Consider the following 24,670-nt stretch of genomic DNA (forward strand, 5'->3'; position numbering starts at 1 on the left):
CAATCGGTCAATTTTTTTCCGTTTTGTGAGGCGTGTTCAGTTTGCTTGTTTGACCTCTCCTTTGACCTCTCCCCCATCGCCCTGCGCCCCAAAGGGAGGGATATATTATTACATCACTTCTGGAAACACTGATCCCTAGATTCCTACTCACTCCTCGTAGCTTTTCCTTCCAAGAATAGAATCACTCAAATATATAAAATCAAAAATAATTTTGAACACTCCCTCGTTCTCTCTGACTCTCTCAGTTCCCTCCAAAAACTTAAATCCAGTCCCCTTCTTCATCCTGATGATCACTTTGTATGCCTTATTCGAGAGATGATAGCCTCCATTCAAAGCTCTGGTAAAACTGTAACTCTGATTTGGATTCCTGGACATGTTGGTATCATGGGTAATGATATTGCGGATGCCTTGGCAAAACAAGGAGCGTCCAACCCTGTTGTTACCCTCGTAAACCACATTCCCCTATCTGACATTTTTTCCATCATCAAAGATAGATACCGCAATGTTTGGTCGGAGTATTGGCACATTGTTAGTCGATCCAAGGGAGTCTGCTATGCCTCAATACAAAGGACTATCCCATCAAAACCGTGGTTTCAACAATTCCCCCATTTTTCCAAAAAAGAAATTTCTTCACTTATTCGAATGAGGATCGGATATTGTTCCGTTCCTTCCCATCTTTTTAAAATTCACATCGTTGACTCCCCAGATTGTACATTCTGTGGTCTAGAAGTGGGAACTTTAGATCACATATTTTTTGGTTGTCCCTCTCTAAACAAATATCCTCTCTTCTATCAAGGCTTATCTAACATTGCCTCCCCTCCATTCAACATCTCATCTCTTCTAAGTCTGAACTCGACTCCAATTTTCATTATAATTTTGAAATTTGCCTATTTAAATAAAATTAATATTTAAATTCACCTTTCATTTCTCCATAATTTTAAATGATGGCCAAGAAAACCCTTGAAGGGTGAAAACCAGAAATCACAGAAAAAAAAACTTGAATTTTAACCGGTCCTTAATGTTTTTAAAATACGTCGAAACATCGGCTGCAAAAGCAATATGACTGTGAGACTGAATGCCGCAGAAATGAGATCCCTGAGGCGAATGTGCGTGAAGCTATGTATGATCGTGTGAGAAATGTGGAGATCTAAAAAGAATGACGTAAGCGTAATGAGTAAGATAAAGAAAGGGACGCACAGATGGTTTGGGCATGTAGAGCAAATGAACAAGGATGACACGACACAGTCGGGCAATGTCAAGAATCGGAATAACTGAAGAGTATGTATGAGACGATGTATGAATGTGAATGAGGCAAGGAGTGTGTGCCAAGACCGAGTTAATAATAATAGACATCAAACAAATCACAAATAAACTTCTCGAAACAATACACATTTTCCTAAACATATATAAAATAAAACAATTGAAAACAATATATTTTGCACTTTGCCAATCAATAATAGAATATGGAATTATTGCTTGGGGAGGAGCAACAAACTCGGCTATCAATTACATAGAAACCGCACAGAAAACGATCTTAAAGGTAATACTAAAAAAACATAGACTTACTGATACAGACCAAATATTCAACAGCTGTGACGTACTATATATACGCCAATTATACGTTAAAACACTACTAAACTACATTTTTGACAAAAAAAAATAAATTTAAACATACACAAAATAGCACTAACAGACCAGTTAGACAAGCGTACAAAGAAAACATAAAAACTCCGACAGTAAATTCAAGCTTTGGACAAAGATACTACCAATACCATGCTATAAAAGCTTTCAACAGTGTAAAACTTGAAATTAAAATTGAGGAAAATAAAAATAAATGCATACACAAAATTACAAAATGGATTACAGAACAAAAAAGACAATATTACCAAAATGTCATAGCATAAAATAAAAATAAAACCTACATGTAACACACAAAACCAATGTAAACACACATCACTCACAAACACACAAGATTTTATTTTAAATGTATTATTTTCTCTTTAAATGTATTATGTAGATTAAATTTTCATATTATAAAATGAGGCCAACATTACTGGAAAACTTTGAAATGTAAAAAATATTGTACCAAATAAAAAAAAAAAAATAATATTTGGATGATTTGTATTGCGCCGTTTTTGTTCAAAATCACCTCAAAAGCGCTGTACAAATATATATAATACATTTCAACAATGATCTATGTTATTACTAACTATATATGGAGATAATATACAGTACAATACTTACCTGGTAGGTCACTTGAGATTAACACTTAATTAACAGTAACTAATTGTTTATTAGCGAAATTTAAATACAGGATTTAGGACATAATTGGATATAATTGGACTTTCTCTTAGGAATGGTATATTTAATTTAAGGGTATGAGGTTTTTAGTTTAGACCTGAATTCTGTTGGACTTGTTGAGTTGTTGGTCCATCATCTCTGCCTACCCCTGCGGAGAAACATCATTATGGTTAGTTTTTTTTTTTTTTAAGTTGTTGTCTTCACTGCGAAATCTTCAAATGATGATGATATTATTTTTGTTTTCAGGAGGACAACCTTCCCACGATACTGCTATCCCTCTCCATCGAGCAGCCAACTCCCTTCATCGAGGAGTACCTCGATAAGGTGTCTGCTCTCAACTATCCCAAGGAAAAAGTGCATGTTCTGCTGAGGAATAATGTTCCCTATCACGAGAAAGACGTTGTCGCTTTCGCCGAAAAGTTCTCTGGCGAGTACGCTAGCTACAAGGAGATTAAGCCCAAAGATGAGATTGAAGAGAGTAACGCTAGGAATCTAGCCTTGTAAGTAACTATTTTTATATTTTTCAAGTTTTCACTTCTAATAACAAATAAAAATAATAAATATAATAATAATACAGGGTGTCCGGAAACTCGTAGTACAAGCGGGAAACTGGTGAATCTACATCACATTTGGAGTCGATTTTGTTGTATATTTTTTTTTTATTTGAGCTTTCGTTATCGAGTAAATCGAGTTTGAAGTTGATTTTTTTTTTTTTTTTTTTTTTTTTTTTTTTAATCAAATTCTTATAAATTATTACTGAAGATCAAAGTACCCAACTAATTAAAACTATTTGAAAGTAAAATAAATGAAGAAACTCTGATTTGAAGCATTATTTTGAAATCACCCTTCATTTAACCCGGTGTAATCATAAAATATTTCTGCTCTGCAGGGTTAAAACATCTGTTATTCAACCCTAAACACCAGAAAAAACTTTAACCCTAAAATAGCCGAAAAATATTTTTTTTTGGTTTTTTTTTTTTTTTTTTGAAAATGCTCAAATCAAAAAACTTTATGTTTTTTTGGGTTCCCCATGTGGTGTAGATTCTCCAATTTCCCGCTTGTACTACGAGTTTCCGGACACCGTGTATAATGAGATGGAAAAGAATTTGGCATTCTCAGACTATAAAAATATTACCATTCGTTATTTCGGCTACTGGCATTATACCTAGCTCACTCATTAAAAATTTAGGCGTATTAGATCTATCAAAAAATTTAGGATTACGAAAGATTTTTTAAATATTTATGTTGAGGGATCAGTAGGATTTATAGGCCCTGTTAGAAGTTCTACCGAGCCGAACCCTCTGATATGAAAATATCTGGAGTCGGTGAATTATTTTCCCATTTGATCTCTGGTGAGTTAACGTGTTGTTCTTGTATTGTTTTGTATTTATTTTGCCTATCTTCAGATTGCTTGTCGAAAGCCTTACCCCCCGACTTGACATCAAATACGGCTGTTAAAATCATCTTAGTCTATGTTATGGTTATTAGTGAGGTTTTTACATCAACGGTTATTTATCAGTTGTGTAAAATTTAAAACTTGTTTATTAGTCAGACGGACGTTTAACTATTTTATTTATTTCCTAGCAACCCGGGAAAAATCACGGGATTGTAAGATTTTTGAATCTGAAAATTTTTATAAAAGAAGGATAATCAGTATTTTACTTTTAGAATGGTCAACTTGAATAATTATGACATCTCTGTCAAAAATCTAAATAAAAGAAATACACATCTCAAATAATACAGAATTATTAATTAATAAAATTATTTTACTTCTCTAAATCGTTCCCTCAATCAGTTCCAATTTTGAAAATCAAAACAAATCTCAGTTCTAGATGTCATCGAATTGGAGTTACACATAGACACACCACTGAAATAATTATTTTTCATTACCTACAGGGACCTCTGCGCCGCGAAGAAATGCGACTATCTCTTTGTGGTGGATTCGGTAGCGCACATCGACAACAAGGACACCCTGCGCCTATTGCTGCGCTACTCTCTCCCGTTCGTGGCGCCGCTCATCGCGCGCCCCGGCAAGGCGTGGACCAACTTCTGGGGGGCGCTAACTCCAGAAGGATACTACGCACGCTCCGTGGACTACATGGAGATTACGCAACTCACTAGACGGTGAGAAATAAGAATTCAATTTGAAATTTTATTATTATTATTATTTTTTATTTTGTTTTTTAACCTTTCCCTTACTGTGCTAAAAAAATACACGCGTTACGGTGCTGTGTAGTCAATACACATCTCAAAATAAGCGATTTAATATCAGAAAAATATGAATATTCATAGCTAATCGCTTATGTTTATTATATTTTATATCAAAAGTGATAATAATTGTAATTTAATTGCTGAAAACATGAAAAAACCATCGGCATATGCTAAAGAAACGTGCGATGGGTCCACATCTAACGACGGTTCGCGGCCAACTGGTTAGAGGCGCAGCTGGCACAAACACAGCTGTGCGGTCGTAGGTATCGATGGTCTGAACTGCAGATGTGTGGATGTCTCATGTTCCCGCATAGCGAATTAAAGCGGGACATCAATAGCGTGTCATTTCCTCGCACACTCTTCGCGTATTAGTATCACACGGTTGATTGTATTGGTGTATTTGTTCCCGATTTTTAACAAAAAACTCTGATTTTTAATTGAATTTGAAAACTATTTAATATATTATTTTTTTATTCAGTGCATAAATGTATAACGGAGGAATACTTAAAATCTGAACCCAGAATTTATTATATTTATAGAGTTATTAAAGTTATTAGGAGCAATGTGTAGTAAATACACACCACAGATGAGGAAAGGTTAATAAAATCTTATATTTTTTTCAATTTTTTTGAATCTAAAACCCGGTATATCGGTTGATTCGGCTCGGTTTGAATGTAGAGCTTAGCACGGCTTGTAACATGGAATTTTAGGATTGTGTTTCTTTTTTCTTTGTAAAACTAAAATACTGTGTTAGTAGTATATCTAAGATCGCAATATTTTAAAATCCCTCTTATAATACCTTACCAGACTATTTGTCTATTTTAGATTGATCATCAATTGATAACATCAACACCTCTTATTGTTCGATGAATGTAATGGTCTGTACTGATAAAATTAGGCAATTTACGTAAATTTAAGGCGAGATGGAAGTATGCAATTATTTACGTAACCGTCAAATTTGATTTGTTAGCGCCTCTGCGTCTAGGAACTATTCTGCAGCTTATCGATGCTTAAGCGACCGATTTAGACAGGTTAAATTTTAGCTAGGAATGTCGTACATAGTGAGGATATAGACAGACTGATATACCGGGCCATAGTGTACTAACATTGTTTGTTTGTTGATTATTTGCAGTGGTATCTGGAACGTGCCTTTTGTCAGCTCGTGTTACCTGGTCCAAGCGAAGCAAGTCTTGAACAAGTACTCCAGGAAGCAACTGACATACAAGAACGGAGATCTGGATGCAGACATGACTTTCTGCTCGTCTCTACGCCAATTGGTAAGAACAATATAATGTAGTCTTTCAGTATTCTGCCGCTTGATTTTCCGACAACTAATATAGTTCGCCATTATTTTTACTTGTTGAAAGCACAAAATCAAGCTCTGTAATTGGCCAGTATTCGTACGTCAAATTCAGTTGTCTGCCGCGTACCTAGACTCGAGCTCCAAGCTTTGTAAAGATTGCAGTCTATTTGATAAGATTGGGGAATCTATTAAATGGACCACCTGTTTCTGCACAGAGTCAAGGGTTTTTTCCCAAATACCTTGGGGCTCCAGATTAGAGATGGCTGCCAAATTCATCAGCGGGGCGCACTCGTGCAAAATACTTCCATATCGATGATAACTGGAGCTAAGACACTTGGGAAGGTTATTAATAAATATCAGGAACAAGAGTGGACCAAGGTTAGTTCCTTGGGGAACACCGGAAGTAACCAAAGTTGGACCATTTAATACTACCGGTTGACTCTGGCAAGAGCATTCTAGCCACCTGAGTATATCTCCTTCAGGTGCAGCATGCTGATATATCTTAATATGATGTGGTGGTGTTTCCAGGGGGTGTTTATGCAGATCGCCAACGAGAAGGACTACGGCCACCTGATCGACACGGAGACCTTCAACACCAACTACACCAACCCGGACATGTACCAGATATTCGAGAACAAGTGGGACTGGGAACAAAGATACCTGCACCCCGACTATGCCGAGAACTTCAATGTGGCCAATAAGCCCAAACAGGTTGGTGCAGTACACAAAACTAGTCGAAGATATGTAATCCCAACAAGTCGAGAGTTCAATCAACTGATTTTGCAACTCCTACGACAATTTTGGATGATATTTCTCCCCAATATCAAACATTCATAGTGTCTTTTTGAGAGATATTTCTTCCAGCCTGATATGGTGAGATATAATTATAATTTAACTCCTCAAGCCAATTAGTTCGCTTTTGCGAACAGCTCATATGTTCCAATTAAAATCGTTTTAAGTACCTTACTGTCATGGTTAGAAATATGAGCTAAACAGTGTTAGAAAGAGAAATCACTACGCTTTATATGCAAATCTAGATTTGAACCACAAAATAATTGAAAAGTACATCTATGAAAACAAAGTTTCCGAAGGCAATTTGAGAAACATTTATAAAACTGTGTTCATTTTTTTAATTCATTATTTTTATATAAAACGATAAAAAAGTGGCGTAACAGTAATGTTTGTAATACATTTGTCTAATACAATTTGTGTTTTTTGTTATCAGTAATTTTAGTTTCAGTGTTTAGACAAAAATACAGGAAAGGTGAGCTATTTTTAAAACATTTTAATGTTCTTGTTTTTAATATACCAAAAATTATATGAAGTTTATTTCTTATAATAAATTTTGAAAGCGTCTTTTATCACCTTTTAACCTTTCCTTATCTGTGGTGTGTATTTACTACACATTGCTTCTAATAACTTTAATAACTCTATAAATATAATATATTCTGGGTTCAGATTTTAGGTATTCCTCCGTTATACATTTATGCACTGAATTAAAAAATAATATTTTACATAGTTTTCAAATTCAATTAAAAATCGGAGATTTTTTTTTTTTTTTTACAATAACTCCCTACAGGAGGCCCTGAAGAAAATAATTTCCCTCAGGGCCTATGTCATCTTTGGGGATGCTGTGTGGAGGGTCTTTTTGTGGAGAGGAAGAAGTGAATATGGGTCTTGAAGAGTCCCATGTTGTAGGAGGGAGGAAACACAGAGGCCGGCAGTTCGTTCCATAGCCGAGCTGTTGAACTTAAGAACGAATCGTAGAAGCGACCCGTTCTCATGTGACAAATGTCAACCGTGTACAAATGTTGGGCGCGCGTTTGGCGTGTATCCCGACTACGCACCGGTGCCGAAGGGATCAATGACGCTAAAATCGGAAACAAATACACCAATACAATCAACCGTGTGACACTGCTACGCGAAGAGTGTGCGAGGAAATGACAAGCTATTGATGTCCCGCTTTAGTTAGCCATGCGGGAACATGAGAAATCCACAAATCCGCAGTTGTATTTTTATTTAGACCATCGATATCTACGACCGCTAAAGCATCGATGACACGGGGCTAGTTTACAAGCTACAAGCCAGCGAGTTCGCTAGCAGCTTGTAAACTGGCCCCGTGTCATCGGCTTTTTTACAATCTGCTAGTTGACTATCCGATTGTAAAAAAGCAGCGAGTAAAATAAAAAGACGGGCTAATTTACTCGCCATTCCCTGGCGTGTTGGCTTATAAGCTAGTTAACTAGCTGTGTGTCATCATTGCTGCTAGTGAACTACTTGCGAGTATCTTTGCGTTTTGGCAGTCAGCAAAAATGTCAACGGAAGTAGTTCGCGCGGCAGTAATTATCTTAGCTTATGCTATCAAGAAGGATTTACAACGAAAACTAAAGAAAAACTTGAAGCAGAAAAGAAAATGGGCAAGATCAAGTATAGAAAAACGCGATGAATATGGTGCTTCCAGCCGTTTATTGAGGGATTTCAAGGACGAAGATCCTTTGGCTTTGAGCGAGTGGAAAGTTTTGTGTGTCATCGACACTCGCTAGCTTATAGACTCGTCGACTAGCAGCTCGTAAACTAGCCCCGTGTCATCGATCCTTTAGCGGTGTGTGTGCTAGCACTGTTGCTAGTCAGTTGGTTGCGGACTGTCGTTAGATGTGGACCCCTCGCACGTTTTTTTATCATCTGCCGATGGTTTTTTCATGTTTTCAGCAATTAAATTACAATTATTATCACTTTTGATATAAAATATAATAAACATAAGCGATTAGCTATGAATATTCATATTTTTCCGATATTAAATCGCTTATTTTGAGATGTGTATTGACTACTAATCTAGGGTTAAAAAGATACATTTTTTTGTCTCTTCAATTTATTCCAATATACTTGCTTGTCGATGGGATGCATTTATGGTAAATTTATTTAATACTTTGTGTTGTTTCAGCCCTGTCCTGATGTGTATTGGTTCCCCATGACCACCATTCGCTTCTGCCAAGAGTTCATAGCCACCATGGAGGCTTTCGGACAATGGAGTGGGGGTAGCAACAAGGTGAGTCCACGTTTGTCGACTACATCTGAACTACTATAAAGAAAGCATACATATACAGTCAAACTTGGTTATAAATTATAAATTCAGTCAAATTATCTATCTTATTATCACTACCTTGTGCGTACTGTACATAAAATCGCACTGTGATGCACAACCCGCTGCCCCATTTTTGCGGTGCATGTAAATTTCATATGGCTCACTTGGCTATAGAGAAAAATCTTAATGTTTGAGTTAATTATTGAAAACTCTGGTTGAGAACATTTTTTATACTTATATTTAATTTACGCTGCATTTCCTAAATGGAACAAAATTTGTAGAACTGGTTTGCATAATACAAAATTCAAAAAAGCAAACAGAAATCTTAAGGCGATGCACTACGTCGTGTAATATTTTAAATTGAGCCGCTATCAATAACAACCCTTACGTAGATGGCGATAAGGTTTAAATTCCCGCTTAACACCATCCGCCTGTTTTGATTTATGCAAGAAAAAAACATGGCCAAAAAGTGCCTCTGATTTTATTTTGTGGATGTTCAGGCATAAATATTTAATTTTTTTTCGATAATTTTATAAATAACTTAATTTGCCACATTATACAATAAAATCATAACCGAAAATGGGTTCGTAAGTAGGAGATTTTGAACTTTAAAGCAGTTTTCATAGGCCTTTACATTATTTTTTTCTGGGATTATAAAAAGACCTATCTAAAAAATACTCGATTGTTTCAAAGGCCAAGATGTATTCTACTCGTAGTATTTAATTAAAGCATCTGAAACATTTCTAGGCGACCAAGTTTTCAAACCAAAAACACATGATTTTGCATTACTTCGTATGGCATCGCCTTAACTCTTTAATTTTGCTGTCAACCTCCTTCCCCATCAGCGAAAAAAAAATCGCTTGTAGGTTGCGGCCTGTTTGAAAAATAGGCAATGCTCTGCTGAAAAAGTTGTGCATCACTATCATAAATTTACCCCGTGCAGGAATGTACGTACAAGTAACTAGGTACCTTCATAAACATATTTATTGGTTTTTAAAACAAAATTGACGATGAGTTGTAATACAAAAGAAGACGTAAAAAAGGAACAAATTTGCGAAGCTAAAATTTCATGACAATTTTACACTGGTATTGTCATAAAAATATGAATCCGTCCCTATCGGATATCAGTAATCAGTTATTCAGTTAACAGTCGTATAACAGCCAACAATTATATGACGATAAGCTTGAACTAAGACATTGTTTTGTAATTGCTCATTATAGCTGTGATCGTTATAACCAAGTTCGACTGTATTATGTACAAACCTTTTTAAAAGTAGCCTACAAAAACAGCATCATCATTATCTTGTTTCAAATATGCTTACAAAGAAAGCGTTTCTTTAAAGTCTTGCATTTTCAAATTTTTCTTTAAAGAATGTATGTAAAAGTGGTTTCCTTTTCAATTTTGCCTATAAAGATAGCATTAAGTACATAAAAGTGTTCTTTTTTTTTTTCAAATATGTATGTCAACAAAGAAGGCGTTACTTTCTATTTTCAAATTTGCCCGTAAAGAGAGCATTACGTAACATTGTTCCGTTTTCAATTTAGCCTATAAAGAAAGCATTATGCGTATAAATGTGTACTCTTTTCAAGTTTGCATATAAAGAAGGCATTACTTAAGAGTGTTCCTTTTTCAAATTTGCCTATAAAGAAAGCATTACTCAAGAGTGTTCCTTTTTCAAATTTGCCTATAATGATACCATTACGTAAAAGTATTCAATTTGCCTATAAAGAAACCATTACTTATAAGTACATATTCACTTTTAAAATTTGCCTGTAAAGAAAGCATTACGTAAATGTATTCACTTTTCAAATTTGCCTGTAAAGAAAGCATTACGTAAATGTATGCACTTTTCAAATTTGCCTATAAAGATAGCATTACGTAATAGTGTTCCCTTTTCAAATTTGCCTATAAAGAAAGCATTACGTAAGTGTGTTCCCATTTGAAATTTGCCTATAATGATACCATTACGTAAAAGTATTCAATTTGCCTATAAAGAAACCATTATGTACTTATAAGTACATATTCACTTTTAAAATTTGCCTGTAAAGAAAGCATTACGTAAATGTATTCACTTTTCAAATTTGCCTGTAAAGAAAGCATTACGTAAATGTATTCACTTTTCAAATTTGCCTATAAAGATAGCATTACGTAAGAGTGTTCCCTTTTCAAATTTGCCTATAATGATACCATTACGTAAAAGTATTCAATTTGCCTATAAAGAAACCATTACTTATAAGTCTTATTTATAGATTATTCCAAGGCATTTGACACTATTAACCATAAAAAATTGTTGAAAATACTAGAAATCATAGGAATAAGAGGGAAACTTCTAAAGCTATTTGAAAATTATTTGAACAACAGGTGCATGCAAATAAAGCTTTTGAAAACTTTAAGTAAAAAAAGAAAAATCTTAGCAGGTGTTCCTCAAGGTTCCATATTAGGTCCTATTTTATATATAATTTATGTATCTTTTATTAAATTTATTTTTAAACATGTAAAACACTTTGTGTACGCGGATGATACTGCATTGGTGTTTTCTTGCAGTGATTTGCAATTATGTATTGAACTTTTACAAAAAGATTACATTGAACTTTTAAAATGGTCTCACGACTCTGGCCTAATCATAAATGCAAAAAAAACTAAATTGATACACATTAGATCACCCAATGCCAAGGTAAATACTATTATACCCGAAATTAAAACACACAATTCAGATTGCCTACATGTTGGTATCCCTGCGTTGTGTACATGTGAAAATATTGAACTGGTTAAAAAATATGTTTATTTAGGTGTTATTATTGATTGTTTTTTCAAATGGGATTTACAGATAAATAAAGTCTGTGAACGACTGAGATCTATTATTAGTAGATTATATAAATTAAAATTTTATGTTCCAATATGCACACTTCGAATAATTTATTTATCACTAGCTGAATCTATCATAAGGTATGGAATTACAGCTTGGGGATTTTCCTCTAAAACAAAGATAAATCATGTTCAAGCAGTTCAAAATTCTCTTGTTAAATTATTAGCTCATAAAAGTTTATATGAACAAAGGCATAATGTTCCACACCTTTATCAAAATCTGAAAATCCTCTCGGTAAGAGCAATTATGTGGTATAAAATAATTTTTCAGCACATAAATAGCCCTATGTACATAAATAGACTGGAACACACTTACAATACTCGATTTACATTAAATGAAGGACTAATCGTACCAAAGCATGTAAACAAATATGGAAAAAGAACGCTAGACTACATGATACCAAATTGTTTAAATATGTTACCTGCAGAAATCAAAAAATGTACAAATATAAAAAGAAATTTTTTGTTGAAAAATTGGCTAGCTGAAAGAAATAGTTTGTACTAGACTCTAATACAAACTATTTCTAACTGCATACGCTTTAATTGTTTTTTGTTTTTATTTTTATTGTATTACACCTCTCATGATATGAATGTATTCATTTGATATAATCTGTTTAAGTTAAAAGCACCCAATGACAAACTACTTTAAAGTAGTTTATTGGGACTTTTTGATTTTTGTATATTATTTTTGATATTTAATAAAATAAAAAAAAAAAATAAAAAAAGTACATATTCACTTTTCAAAATTGCCTGTAAAGAAAGCATTACGTGAAAGTGTTCCCTTTTCAAAATTGGCTATAAATAAAAGCATTATGTGTATAAAAGTGTTCTCTTTTCAAATTTGCCTATAAAGAAAACATTACGTAAGAGTGTTCCCTTTTCAAAATTGCCCGTGATGAAAGAAACGATTAAAATAATCAATTTTCAAATTTGCCTTTAAACTAAGCATGTTTTATTGTTTCTGACGGACTTTCTTATAGAAAGATTTAAATATTAATAATAATAATATTGACTAAATGATGTTTATTTTTCAGGATGAGCGTCTTGAAGGAGGTTACGAAGCTGTTCCAACGCGCGACATTCACATGAACCAAGTGGACTTTGAGAGACATTGGCTGTATATCCTCCAGCAGTATGTTACCCCCCTACAAGAGATGGTGTTCACTGGATATTTCCACGATGTAAGCAGACACTTTTTATGAATACAGAATGAGCCACTCGAATGATTAAATTTAAAGAGTCCCAACCGTCTCTAGCCAGTGAGACCACGGCCTCCACAATTGTGGCATGCTGTGAGCATGCCATTCCAAGCAACGTTTCTTATTTTTTTCCCCCCAGGGCCTGTGTCATCTTTGGGGACGCTGTGTGGGGGGGCTTGATGGTCTTGATGAGACCCGTGTTGAAGGAGGGAAGAAACATACAGGACGGCAAATCGTTCGGCAAATCGAGCCATTGAACACAAGAACGTGTCGTGGAAACGATCCACTATTTTTCTAAACTAACTAACCATCACGCCGTTTCACCGTAGGGGTAGGCAGAGAGGACAGACCGCCAAACAACTCGGTCACACCACACACTCCTTGCCTCATTCACATTCATATATCGTCTCATACATATTCTTCTATTATTTTGACTCTTGACATGGCCCGACTCGAGTATCTGACTTGATCGTGCCATGTCTTCGTAAAATTATCGTTACTAATGCCCCATGATTATTTTATAATATTCATTTCATTGTATTTCAGCCTCCCCGGTCTCTGATGAACTTCATCGTACGATACAAGCCCGATGAACAGCCGTCGCTGCGGCCGCATCACGATAGCTCCACCTACACCATCAACCTGGCCCTCAATACACCGGGTAAATATATTAACTTCATCACTTTGATGTAACTGTCCTGACTTTATCACTTTGACTGGTCCAGACTCAATTTATTTGATGCCTTTATCAAATCAATCTGACAAATGATCTCTAGAATTCATCGCTATGATACAAACTGAAATTAATTAATTTATATTTATTTTATTATATTATATTTCAACTATTTTTCTGACTTATCTACTTCGTTTCATCAATTTTATACAAACTCTCTCGGCTTCATCACTTTGAATGCGTCTAAACTTCAATAACATGATTATTACAACTGACTTTGGTACTTTAATTTGTTCTGTTTAGAATTCATCGTTATGATACAAACTTTCGAGCCTTCATAAATTTGTTGTTTTCTAGAATTCTTTATTTTGTTAATATGGACTGATTTAATTCGATAAGTGCTATCCAGAATTCATCGTTTTGATACAAACTGTCGAGACTTCATCACTTGATAAATGCCATTTAGAATTCATCACTTTTATGCAAGCTGCTATGACTTCATCACTATAACCTCAAAAATGTTACTATAGAGACAGACACGGGTACGTCAAAATGATAAATATTGTCTATAATTCATCGCTTTGATTGTGTTCAGACTTCATTTTTATTGTGTTGTTGTTTCATTGCTTTTATTATAACAACTGACTTCGGTACGTCAATATTACGAAAATGCTGTCAATACTTCATCGTTTGATTAAAAATGCTGTCATCGATTAATTGTTTTGACAAAAAATAGTAAAATCTAGACCTCGCCTTTGTGTTTACCTTTTGACTGCTGAAATCTCCCAATAATGCAGGTAAATATACCAATTTCATCACATTGACGCACATTATACAGACTTCACCACTTTAATCTTTATGTATAACCTTACTAACTCTTAATATTTTTTCAATTTGTATATATTTTTTGTATTTCTTTGGCATTCACTATGTAACAATTTCTAGACATTTTTTGTTTTTAATGAGTTTTTATTATTCACAATGTACATTTGTTACGTATAAATTTTTTTAATAAAATTAGCGACCGGTTTCGACACGTCCGTGTCATTAACTAGCTATTTTAAAACTAGTGTTAATGACACGGACGTGTCGAAACCGGTCGCTAATTTTATAAAAAAAAATTATACGTAACAAATGTACATTGTGAATAATAAAAACTCATTAAATACAAAAAATTGTATATATTTGTTATATATTATTGGATTTGGTTCTATAGATCTACTTATTTGTGCAGATGGTCAATTTTTTTCTCAATGAAGCAATGTTTTTATTCCAAGGGGCACAGTTACTCTTTCAAGGGACAAAATTATTACTACCAAGCTTTTGGGGAAAAGTTGGAAAAAAGTGGAGTAACTTGTATAAAGTTACAACAGTGACAAAGTTACCCCACAATCTACTAAGTTCTCCACTCAAAGGACAAAGTTACTCTAAGGAGATTTTTTTCTCATCTTTGGGAAAAGTTAATCCCCTTGGAACAAAGTTACTCTTCAAGATGACAAAGTTATTCTTTTAAGGGGAAATTTTACTCCTCTTAGAGGAAAGTCAACCCTCTGGGAACAAAGTTACTCTTCAAGGGGTCAAGTTCTCACAAAGTTATTCATTCAAAGGGAATGTTACCCCTCTTGGGGCAATGTTACCCTTCAAGGTGCTTCTCTCAAAGAACGACGTTACTTTTTCAAGGGAAAAGTTACTCTTCTTGGACAAAAGTTACCCCCTTTGTGGAAAAGTTGCTTATCAAGTAGCAAAGTTAATCTTGGATTGGCAAAAATACTCTTTCAAGAGGAAAATTTACCCTGCTCGGGCAAAGTTACTCATCAAGTGACAAAGTTACCTTTTAAGGTGTTTCTCTCAAATAATGAGGCAAAAGTTACTCCTTTTGGACAAGTTACTCTTTCAAGGGGCAAAGACACCCTCTGGGTGCAAAGTAAGGCACCACACTGTACAATTCAACGATGCAATAACCGGCCGGTCCTTCTAGATCTGGACTATAAGGGCGGAGGATGCCGTTTCATCCGCTACAACTGCACCGTGACCAGCACTCGGCCCGGCTGGCTGCTCATGCATCCCGGGCGCCTCACTCACTATCACGAGGGTCTGCTGGTCACCGAGGGGACACGCTACATCATGATCTCCTTCATCGACCCGTAGACTGCACCATTTCCTTCATCGACCATAATCCTATGTCACCGTGGTATCCTGCATAGTGCTTTCCATCATCCAACAGTCAACTCTTTCCATTTCCTTCTGAACCTGATTGCAACGAGATGATTTTAATCATCGACCTGTAGAATGCATAATGATATCCTTCATCGACCCACAACCTACATCATAATTTCCTTCTGTGATCCCTTATTCTACTTCAGGATTTCCTTCATCGACCCATACCCGACGCGTCATTCTGATTTCCTTCATCTACGTATATCCAACACAATGATTTCATTCATCGACCTGTAGAATACATTATGATTTTTTTCATCGACTCTTATTCCAAATCACGATTTCTTACATCGCCCCTTAACCAAGATGCCATACTAATTTCTTTCATAAACTTGTATACTACACGATAATATTATTCATCGACCTGTAGAATACGTCATGATTTACTTCATCGACCCTTATTCTACTTCAGGATTTCCTACATTGACCCAAAGCCTACATGTCATACTGATTTCTCTCATAAACTTGTATACTACATGGTGATATTATTCATCGACCCATAGAATACATCATGATTTACTTCATCGTCCTGTAGACTGCCATACCATTTGCTTCATCGACCCTTACCGAATGTCGTGATATCCTTCATCGACCCGCACCCTATAACGTGATTTCCTTCATCAAACCTTAAACTTCATCACGTTTTCCTTATTTAACAAATTTTGACCTTATGACATATTCCATTATACCTACCTATCCCTAGTTTGAACGCATTATTAATATTTCTTTCTGACTTTGTCCAATGCTCCTTAAATATTTCCTGACACCAGTTGCACTATGTATTATTGTACAATGTAATTAACCGATTTATGCATTTAATAATCATTCATTTAACAGTATGAAACAATTTTACTTGGTGATTTGATGTAAGGATTGTAACAATGTAATAAATCAATGTTACAGTATCATTAATAATTTTATTGTGTATTACATCAATTTTATTGTGTATTACATCAATTTTGTTGTGTATTACATCAATTTTATTGTGTATTACATCAATTTTATTGTGTATTACATCAATTTTATTGTGTATTACATCAATTTTATTGTGTATTACATCAATTTTATTGTGTAATACATCAATTTTATTGTGTATTACATCAATTTTATTGTGTATAACATCAATTTTATTGTGTATTACATCAATTTTATTGTGTATTACATCAATTTTATTGTGTATTACATCAATTTTATTGTGTATTACATCAATTTTATTATGTATTACATCAATTTTATTGTGTATTACATCAATTTTATTGTGTATTACATCAATATTATTGTGTATTACGTCAATTTTATTGTGTATTACATCAATTTTATTGTGTATTTCATCAATTTTATTGTGTATTACATCAATTTTATAGTGTATTACATCAATTTTATTGTGTATTACACAATTTTATTGTGTATTACATCAATTTTATTTTGTATTACATCAATTTTACAGTGTGATAACTGATAACACTTATATTTTTCAGTGTGATGGTGAAGATGCACTGCGAAATGAATTTAACATTTTGTAATATAAAACAATTGATAATACATATTACACGATGAAGTGATTTAACACTGCAATTCATAAATTTTTCAGTGTGGCGATGTAATTTTACACTGCAAAAACATTTAAAATTATTGTAACAGTGTTATACATCAATGCTACAGTGTGATAAACCAATTTTACAGTGTAAAACTAAGTTTAAAACTTGATACATCTATTTAACAGTGTAATAGTTACATTTTATAGTTTGAAGAAGCAATGTTACACTGTAAAATTAAATTTGCGCCTTTTACAAGAATGTTAAATAGATTATATTATTATACTCATAGATTTTTTATTCTTATTGTCATATTTTTACGTAGCGCTAATTCACAATGTGAAAGTTTTAAAATGTGAATCACAATATATTTGTTATTAAGGCCCCTCAGGCCTCTGGCGAAAGAAAGAAAGGTTCCATGATAACTCATAAAAATGGCAATTCAACACACCTATAAAAAGTGTTAAAAAGTCATTAAAAGTGATGAAACAAAACCTAAGTTAAATAGTTACAAATGTAACCTATTTAACCTAGTTTTTTTTTCGTCACTTTTCATAACTTTTTAACACTTTTTATAGGTGTGTTGGGTTGTCATTTTGATGGGTTATCATGGAACCTTTCTTGGTTCCATGATAACTCATAAAAATGGCAATTCAACACACCTATAAAAAGTGTTAAAAAGTCATTAAAAGTGATGAAACAAAACCTAAGTTAAATAGTTACAAATGTAACCTATTTAACCTAGTTTTTTTTCGTCACTTTTCATAACTTTTTAACACTTTTTATAGGTGTGTTGGGTTGTCATTTTGATGGGTTATCATGGAACCTTTCTTGGTTCCATGATAACTCATAAAAATGGCAATTCAACACACCTATAAAAAGTGTTAAAAAGTCATTAAAAGTGATGAAACAAAACCTAAGTTAAATAGTTACAAATGTAACCTATTTAACCTAGTTTTTTTTTCGTCACTTTTCATAACTTTTTAACACTTTTTATAGGTGTGTTGGGTTGTCATTTTGATGGGTTATCATGGAACCTTTCTTTAGATATGAATTAAGAATTTACTAGAAACGTAAGTGTGCTCGTCAGTTGCCACATTTTGTGAGACAATAACGTTAACCATACTGTGTGTCCGGGGGTAAAGTGCGCTAACTTCGGGAGTTGATTCTACATGATGGTAGAAATAAAAAAAAATAATAAAAAACTTTTTTCAATGTTTATTTTAACAAAGAAAAATATTTTTCCATTGACGAATATCCGTAGAAACAATTCAACTTTCTTGCCTAAAAACTACCCCAAAACGTTGGAATTTCAAAAAAATTTGTAAACCTTTTTTGAGTGCGCTGTCATGTAGAATCACCCCCCCGAAGTTAGCGCACTTAACCCCTGGACATCCTGTACGTTTGTAATGTTATTGCTAATATGATAAAAAAATTACACAAAACATTTACCATGACAAAAAAACTAGTTTTTACTTGACTGTACATGATCTATGATTAATTGCAGTTTAAAAATTAATTTTTGATTGTACGACCATTAGAATGTTTTTTTACCATATTTAATTATAATTTTAGTAACGTACTATTTGTTCCTACTTTCCCATTTTTTACTAATTTGGAAAATGTTACGATTTAATAAAATAAAAAAAATTTGAAGTTATTTTGTCTTATTCTTCTTCCAGTAAATCTCTACGCTTGTTTTCGCCAAATATTAAAAAAATATCTCGTGGCCCAAGGGTTGTGGCGCTGAGTGTCGTGTTTATTCTAAAAATAGATCATTGTCAGTTGCTTGTTAGTGCCCTTAAGTCATTGTGCAGGGAGGGGGGTCAGATATAAATTCACTCTGCGCTGTCAAAGAATCAGTCAATTCTTCCAGTAAATCTCTACGCTTGTTTTCGCCAAATATTTAAAAATATCTCGTGGCTCAAGGGTTGTGGCGCTGAGTGTCGTGTTTATTCTAAAAATAGATCATTGTCTGTTGCTTGTTAGTGCCCTTAAGTCATTGTGCAGGGAGGGGGGTCAGATATAAATTCACTCTGCGCTGTCAAAGAATCAGTCGTAACTCCGCAACGGAATGGGTTACGTGATTATTTCGTGCGTCGTCGTGTAGATCTTGAGGTGTTCTAAAAATAAGCTGAACAGAAATATTTATATATTATGTATTGTAGAAATCAGATGTATTTCTTGCATACAGCATGTTCCAAACTTCTAAAATCTTCAAATTCGAGGTAAAGACATCACTTCTGGAAGTGTATATGCACCAATACACAAAATCGTATGTGTTGTCCATATCTGCTCTAATTGCGTGACCTTTTTTAATGTTCATATTAGCTCTACACAAGTGGTTAGCTACGTTTGGTGAGTTAGCAGGGGTGCCCGGGTTCAAACGTTGACCACCAGATTCCTACCCATCCCTCATACCTTTTTCATTACCAGAACTTATCAAAGTACCCTCCTCACAGCATCCCCAAAGATGGCCACGAGGGAAATTATTAATGTTAATGTAAATAAAAAACACAGTAGGTCTTGGTGGAAATAATTTCGCCCCTGTGTAATCTTTGGGGATTCTGTGTGGAGGGTCTTTTTGGGGAAAGGAAGGAGTGAACACGGGTCTTAAAGAGACCCATGTTGAAGGAGGGAGGAAACACAGAAACCGGCTGTTCGATACGGGAATGTGTCCTGATGTAAGTCAGTGAGGCATGGAACTGGCAGAGGCGGGATTAAAGTAGACTGAATGCTGAGGAAATGAGATTCCCAAGGCGTATGTGTGGTAAAATCATGTTAAAAATGCAAAGATCCTGAAAGAACGTAAGGCTGATTTAAGAATAATGAACCATATTAAGAATGGGACTTTTAGATGGTTTGTATTTGTAAAAAAACAAAGAAATGAGTGCATGGCACGACCAAGTGAATAAAATTCTCCTCAGGGTCTCTAATATCATCTTTTAGTAGTTAGAAGTTAGTTTAGGTTACATTTGGTTTGATTGTTCTTTTTTGTCATTGTTCTATTTTATCATTGTTCTATTTTAAAATTGTTCTGTTTTGTCATTGTTTTTTGTCACTGCTCTATTGCTCTCTATATATATATATATATATTCATGGAAAAAAAATTTCAAATCTAAAGTAACATTCCTTGATTTTTATGTTTTTTCTCTGTTACATCTAATCTTAAATCAAATGAAATTTATTCAAATAAGAAAAAAAAAAAAAAATAGTATACAGGGTGTATCGGCGCGTACCCGACAAACTTTAACCAGCTATTCCTTGGCACATTTGGAGTAAAAAATGTTATGGGCACTTTGCTGTCTGGTAACATTTTTTTTAATAAAAAATTTACTATTCATATTTTCACCACATGTCACCAATGTTTTATCCTTTGTCACAGTTTGAAAACCCATCTGGCAATATTTTATTCGAGTTTCGTTGAATAATATACGTACGTACCTTCATTGGCGCGCTTTTACAATCACAACGAAATGGCACGGCACCATTCGTCTCATTTTTAACTATTATTATTTAGTGTGTACGAAAGAGCGAAGACGCTTTTTAACACACTTGCTAATAACAGCTGTTGAATACGAGAAACATTGCCAATGACAGTGACGGAGTGTGGATTTTTTTATAATTTTGTGTTTTCAATTGAAAAAAAATGTTACCGGACAGCAAAGTGCACATAACATTTTTTACTCCAAATGTGCTAAGGAATAGGTGGTTAAAGTTTGTCGGGTACGTGCCGATACACCCTGTATACCCCAATTGTAAATAAGGCGTTTTTATTATTAGAGAGCCGTACACCAGCTGACACTATTTTCTCAACAACTTACTTGTTTTTTGCAAAATTATATTTTTGTAAATTGTAACGTCTTACAATATAACATGTGTATATATCTGTATTTTTTTTGTATTTCTATCATTTGTAGATTCCGTAGGATAGCAACATACATTCAGAGAAATGATTTTTTCTCTGTAATGTTATTAAAAATATACTGTCAAGAAGATAAGATTTGTTACAGTAGAAATAAGTCATAGAGGTTTTCCTGTGAATAAATACAGTAATATTATAACATTTGACTTTTGCAGTAAACTTTTAGAGATCGAGATCAAATTATTAATTAATTAATGAATGTTTCAGGTGTGGATTACCAGGGAGGTGGATGCCATTTCATCCGTTACAACTGCTCGGTAACCAACACTCGGCCCGGCTGGTTGCTCATGCATCCCGGACGTCTCACGCACTACCACGAGGGTCTGCTGGTCACGCAGGGGATACGTTACATCATGGTTTCCTTCGTGGACCCGTAAACAATATAAAATTATCACAGTCCGTCCACAAAGAAAACGATGTGCTATTGTTTAATTAGATTCAAACACAGGGTTCGAAAGATATTATAATATATTTATTGCCGATATTAATAGCACACAACTGCTTACCCTGGACAAATTGAAAGTGCGCGAGTATTTTTTCTGGAGGCCCGAAAAAAAACCTCGACTCTGTTTAGAAACGGGCTGTACATTCGATAGATTGCAATCTTTATAACACAAGCGTAAGGTGGGAATTTGCCTTTTTTTACCGGTATTTCAATGGGAGATGCTCCGAAAAACCAGCGTCATCGGTGCATAGTCGGGAAACATATCAAATACGCATCCAACATTTGCATATGGTTGACATTAGTCACATGAGAACGGGCCGTTCCCACAACTCGTTCTCGAGTTCAACAAGTCGGATGTTGAACGTCTTTCCGTCCTCTGTGTTTTTAGTATGTGTTGTTCATCTGCCCTGATGATAGACACTGTAATGCTGTCCGAAACGTTGGCTAAAGAATAAGGTAGCGCAACCCGGCATAACACTATAATACTGTTAGCCGTGAAAATCTCAAATCATATCTGTATTTTTAACCTCTTTATGTTATATCTGATATATATATAAATACTATCATGATATTTTCGAATCCTTGTTTCAAATAATGACAACACCAAAATGGCTGACAAGAAAAAAATGTAACTTGAAAAAAGCACTGCGGTCCAAGAGAATATTTGTCACGTCAACATCAAACGTTCTTGACAGGAAATAACTTCCACACATGTACTGCCTTATTATTATAAGAAAATTTGATTGTTGTGTCTGATGTTATTGTTTAATCAATACATTTAAAAAGATTTCAGAGAGGTATTAAGACTATTGTTTTATAATTGTATTAAAAACATTAATTTCAAGCTGTTTTTTTATTTGATAGTTCAATCTGCCAACTGTTCCAACTGCTCAAAGCTGTAGGAGTAAGACAATTGGTCGCATAACTCCCAGCGATGGGTCACAATTCATTTTATTAAGAGCGCGAGTTACTGTACCAGGTCAATGGAGAGGTGAGCTGCCCAAAAACAGTCATACAGAGATTGGAACAAGACTGAGAGCAATTAGCCCGACAGCTGGAATGAAGCAGGACGGCAAACAAGCCGAATACCTCTTCAGACGGCAGTTTGGGGTGACCTACCCCACAAGGAGGAATGGGACACGGTTCCAGGTCCTACCTCCAAACAGGAACTAATCTGGTTCACAGACGGGTACAAGATGGAGGAGGGAACAGGGGCCGGAGTCTGTCTGCAGGGATCCAAAAAGGAACTCAGTATACCTACCTCTAGGAACACACTGTACCGTGTTTCTAGCTGAGATGAAAGCCAGTTTGGCTTGCGCACAGGAGAATATACGTATTGGGTGCAGAAATAAAAACATAAGCATATGTGTCGATAGCCAGGCAGCCCTAATGGCACTGGGAAGTAACCGATGCAACTCCAGACTGGTGATGGAATGCAGGACTGTTCTTACAGAACTCACTACCATCAATAAAATAACCCTAATCTGGGTACAAGGACATAAAGGTATTGAGGGCAACGAGCGGGCTGACGAACTAGCAAGGAAAGGGGCAAAAGCACCACTTGTAGGATCCGAGCCGGCCGTAGGAGTAGCAGCTTGCCACACTAAATTACATATTGATAGGTGGGTCAAATCCCAGCACTGCAAAGAATGATAGGGCACTTGGAATGAGACAATCCAAAGTACTCATAAAAGGACCAGACCCTAGATGAACCAAGAAACTACTCGATATGGACAGAAACTCACTGAGGGAACTGGTAGGACTGCTAACGAGACACTGCCATCTCAGGAGACACATGCAGATATTGAGAGTGGAAAACACCAATAGATGCAGGAAATGTGAAGAGGATGAAAAGACTGCAATTCACCTATGGTGCCAATGTCCTGCCCTAGTGGGAACTAGGCTCAGATACCTGGGGAGACATACAGTAGAACCAGAAGACATAGCCACATACCCAATGACAACCCTGGTGAACTTTATTAAAGGGACTGGGTTGTTGTTAAAGGATTGAGGTAAAATGGGAGAAAGCACAATGGGCCTATGGCCTAAGTGCTCATGGGAATTACGTGTAAACCGTCAATACTGTACCAGCTCAATATTTTCGTACGGTTCAAAGAGTTAACTCAATTGAACGGGAGACGGGAGCTCAGAGCGCAAGAACAATGCGAATACTGCGCTTGCTTGATACAGCTCCCAACGAAAGCGTATGAATGATAGGATGATAGTTAGTTTGTAGGCGTAGGTCCAAGTCCAGGTGGTCGGGCTGTCAGACGCTGTTCACGTCTCCGAGTATGTAATAATAATTAATACTTCGATAATTTTAATGGCGCTATTTTTTTAAAATACTTCCTGATATAAAATAGTAAGCGTTCAATTTACGTACGGTTTACTGGGAGTCGTACAAACAGGGCTCATCAAAAAGAACTAGTTTATGAACGACTCATCGCTACTCCATACTGAGCTGAATATACTTATTGATTAAGGGAGTATTTCACCACCCTCTTGATACCTTATTTATAAGATAATGTATATATAAAAAGAGAAAATATGTTCGGGAAAATGGCCTTGATTTTTATTTATTTAATATAGATATGAGTGGGTACTTAAATCAGTTCATCTTTACAAACAAACACGTATTAAACTACCTTGTACAAAGTGACTCCTGACCATCACCTGCCTCACCTCGCTTAGTCTCCGCTCCAAATCTTCTGGTGTTTACCTCTTCAAGATCAGCCAGCCCTGTTAGGCAACCGCCAAACGCCAGAAGCGTGCAGAGACAACATCACACCCAGTGCCCAACATTCACCGAGCACCGGGTGCGGGACGCAGACTGCAATAACATTCTTCAACTACTATCATCACTATCGAACGTAAAGGAGCATCACTATCGGCTGAAGACACGGTTTGGAACCG

At 35.1% G+C, this 24,670-nt stretch overlaps 1 protein-coding gene across 2 annotated transcripts in view; it reads left to right on the top strand.

The window, feature by feature from the left end:
* Plod (procollagen lysyl hydroxylase) overlaps nucleotides 1–22,601 on the top strand; it is a 57,329-nt gene extending 34,728 nt beyond the window's left edge. Inside the window, exons 6-13 of one of the 2 annotated variants that reach the window (XM_089641619.1) lie at nucleotides 2,548–2,801; nucleotides 4,198–4,425; nucleotides 5,645–5,789; nucleotides 6,344–6,526; nucleotides 8,757–8,861; nucleotides 12,798–12,944; nucleotides 13,509–13,623; nucleotides 21,520–22,601. In XM_089641619.1, the coding sequence (XP_089497745.1) occupies nucleotides 2,548–2,801; nucleotides 4,198–4,425; nucleotides 5,645–5,789; nucleotides 6,344–6,526; nucleotides 8,757–8,861; nucleotides 12,798–12,944; nucleotides 13,509–13,623; nucleotides 21,520–21,689 (1,347 nt within the window). In that variant the 3' untranslated portion in view covers nucleotides 21,690–22,601. Of the gene's footprint in view, nucleotides 1–2,547; nucleotides 2,802–4,197; nucleotides 4,426–5,644; nucleotides 5,790–6,343; nucleotides 6,527–8,756; nucleotides 8,862–12,797; nucleotides 12,945–13,508; nucleotides 13,624–15,613; nucleotides 17,245–21,519 lie in introns of those variants that run through there. The other variant, XM_089641618.1, reaches the window with a different exon arrangement.
* The last annotated feature ends 2,069 nt before the right edge of the window (nucleotides 22,602–24,670 follow it).

Source organism: Hesperophylax consimilis, chromosome 17 (genome assembly GCF_061612785.1).
Source record: "Hesperophylax consimilis isolate HC1 chromosome 17, BYU_Hcon_1.0, whole genome shotgun sequence".
Taxonomy (NCBI): domain Eukaryota; kingdom Metazoa; phylum Arthropoda; class Insecta; order Trichoptera; family Limnephilidae; genus Hesperophylax; species Hesperophylax consimilis.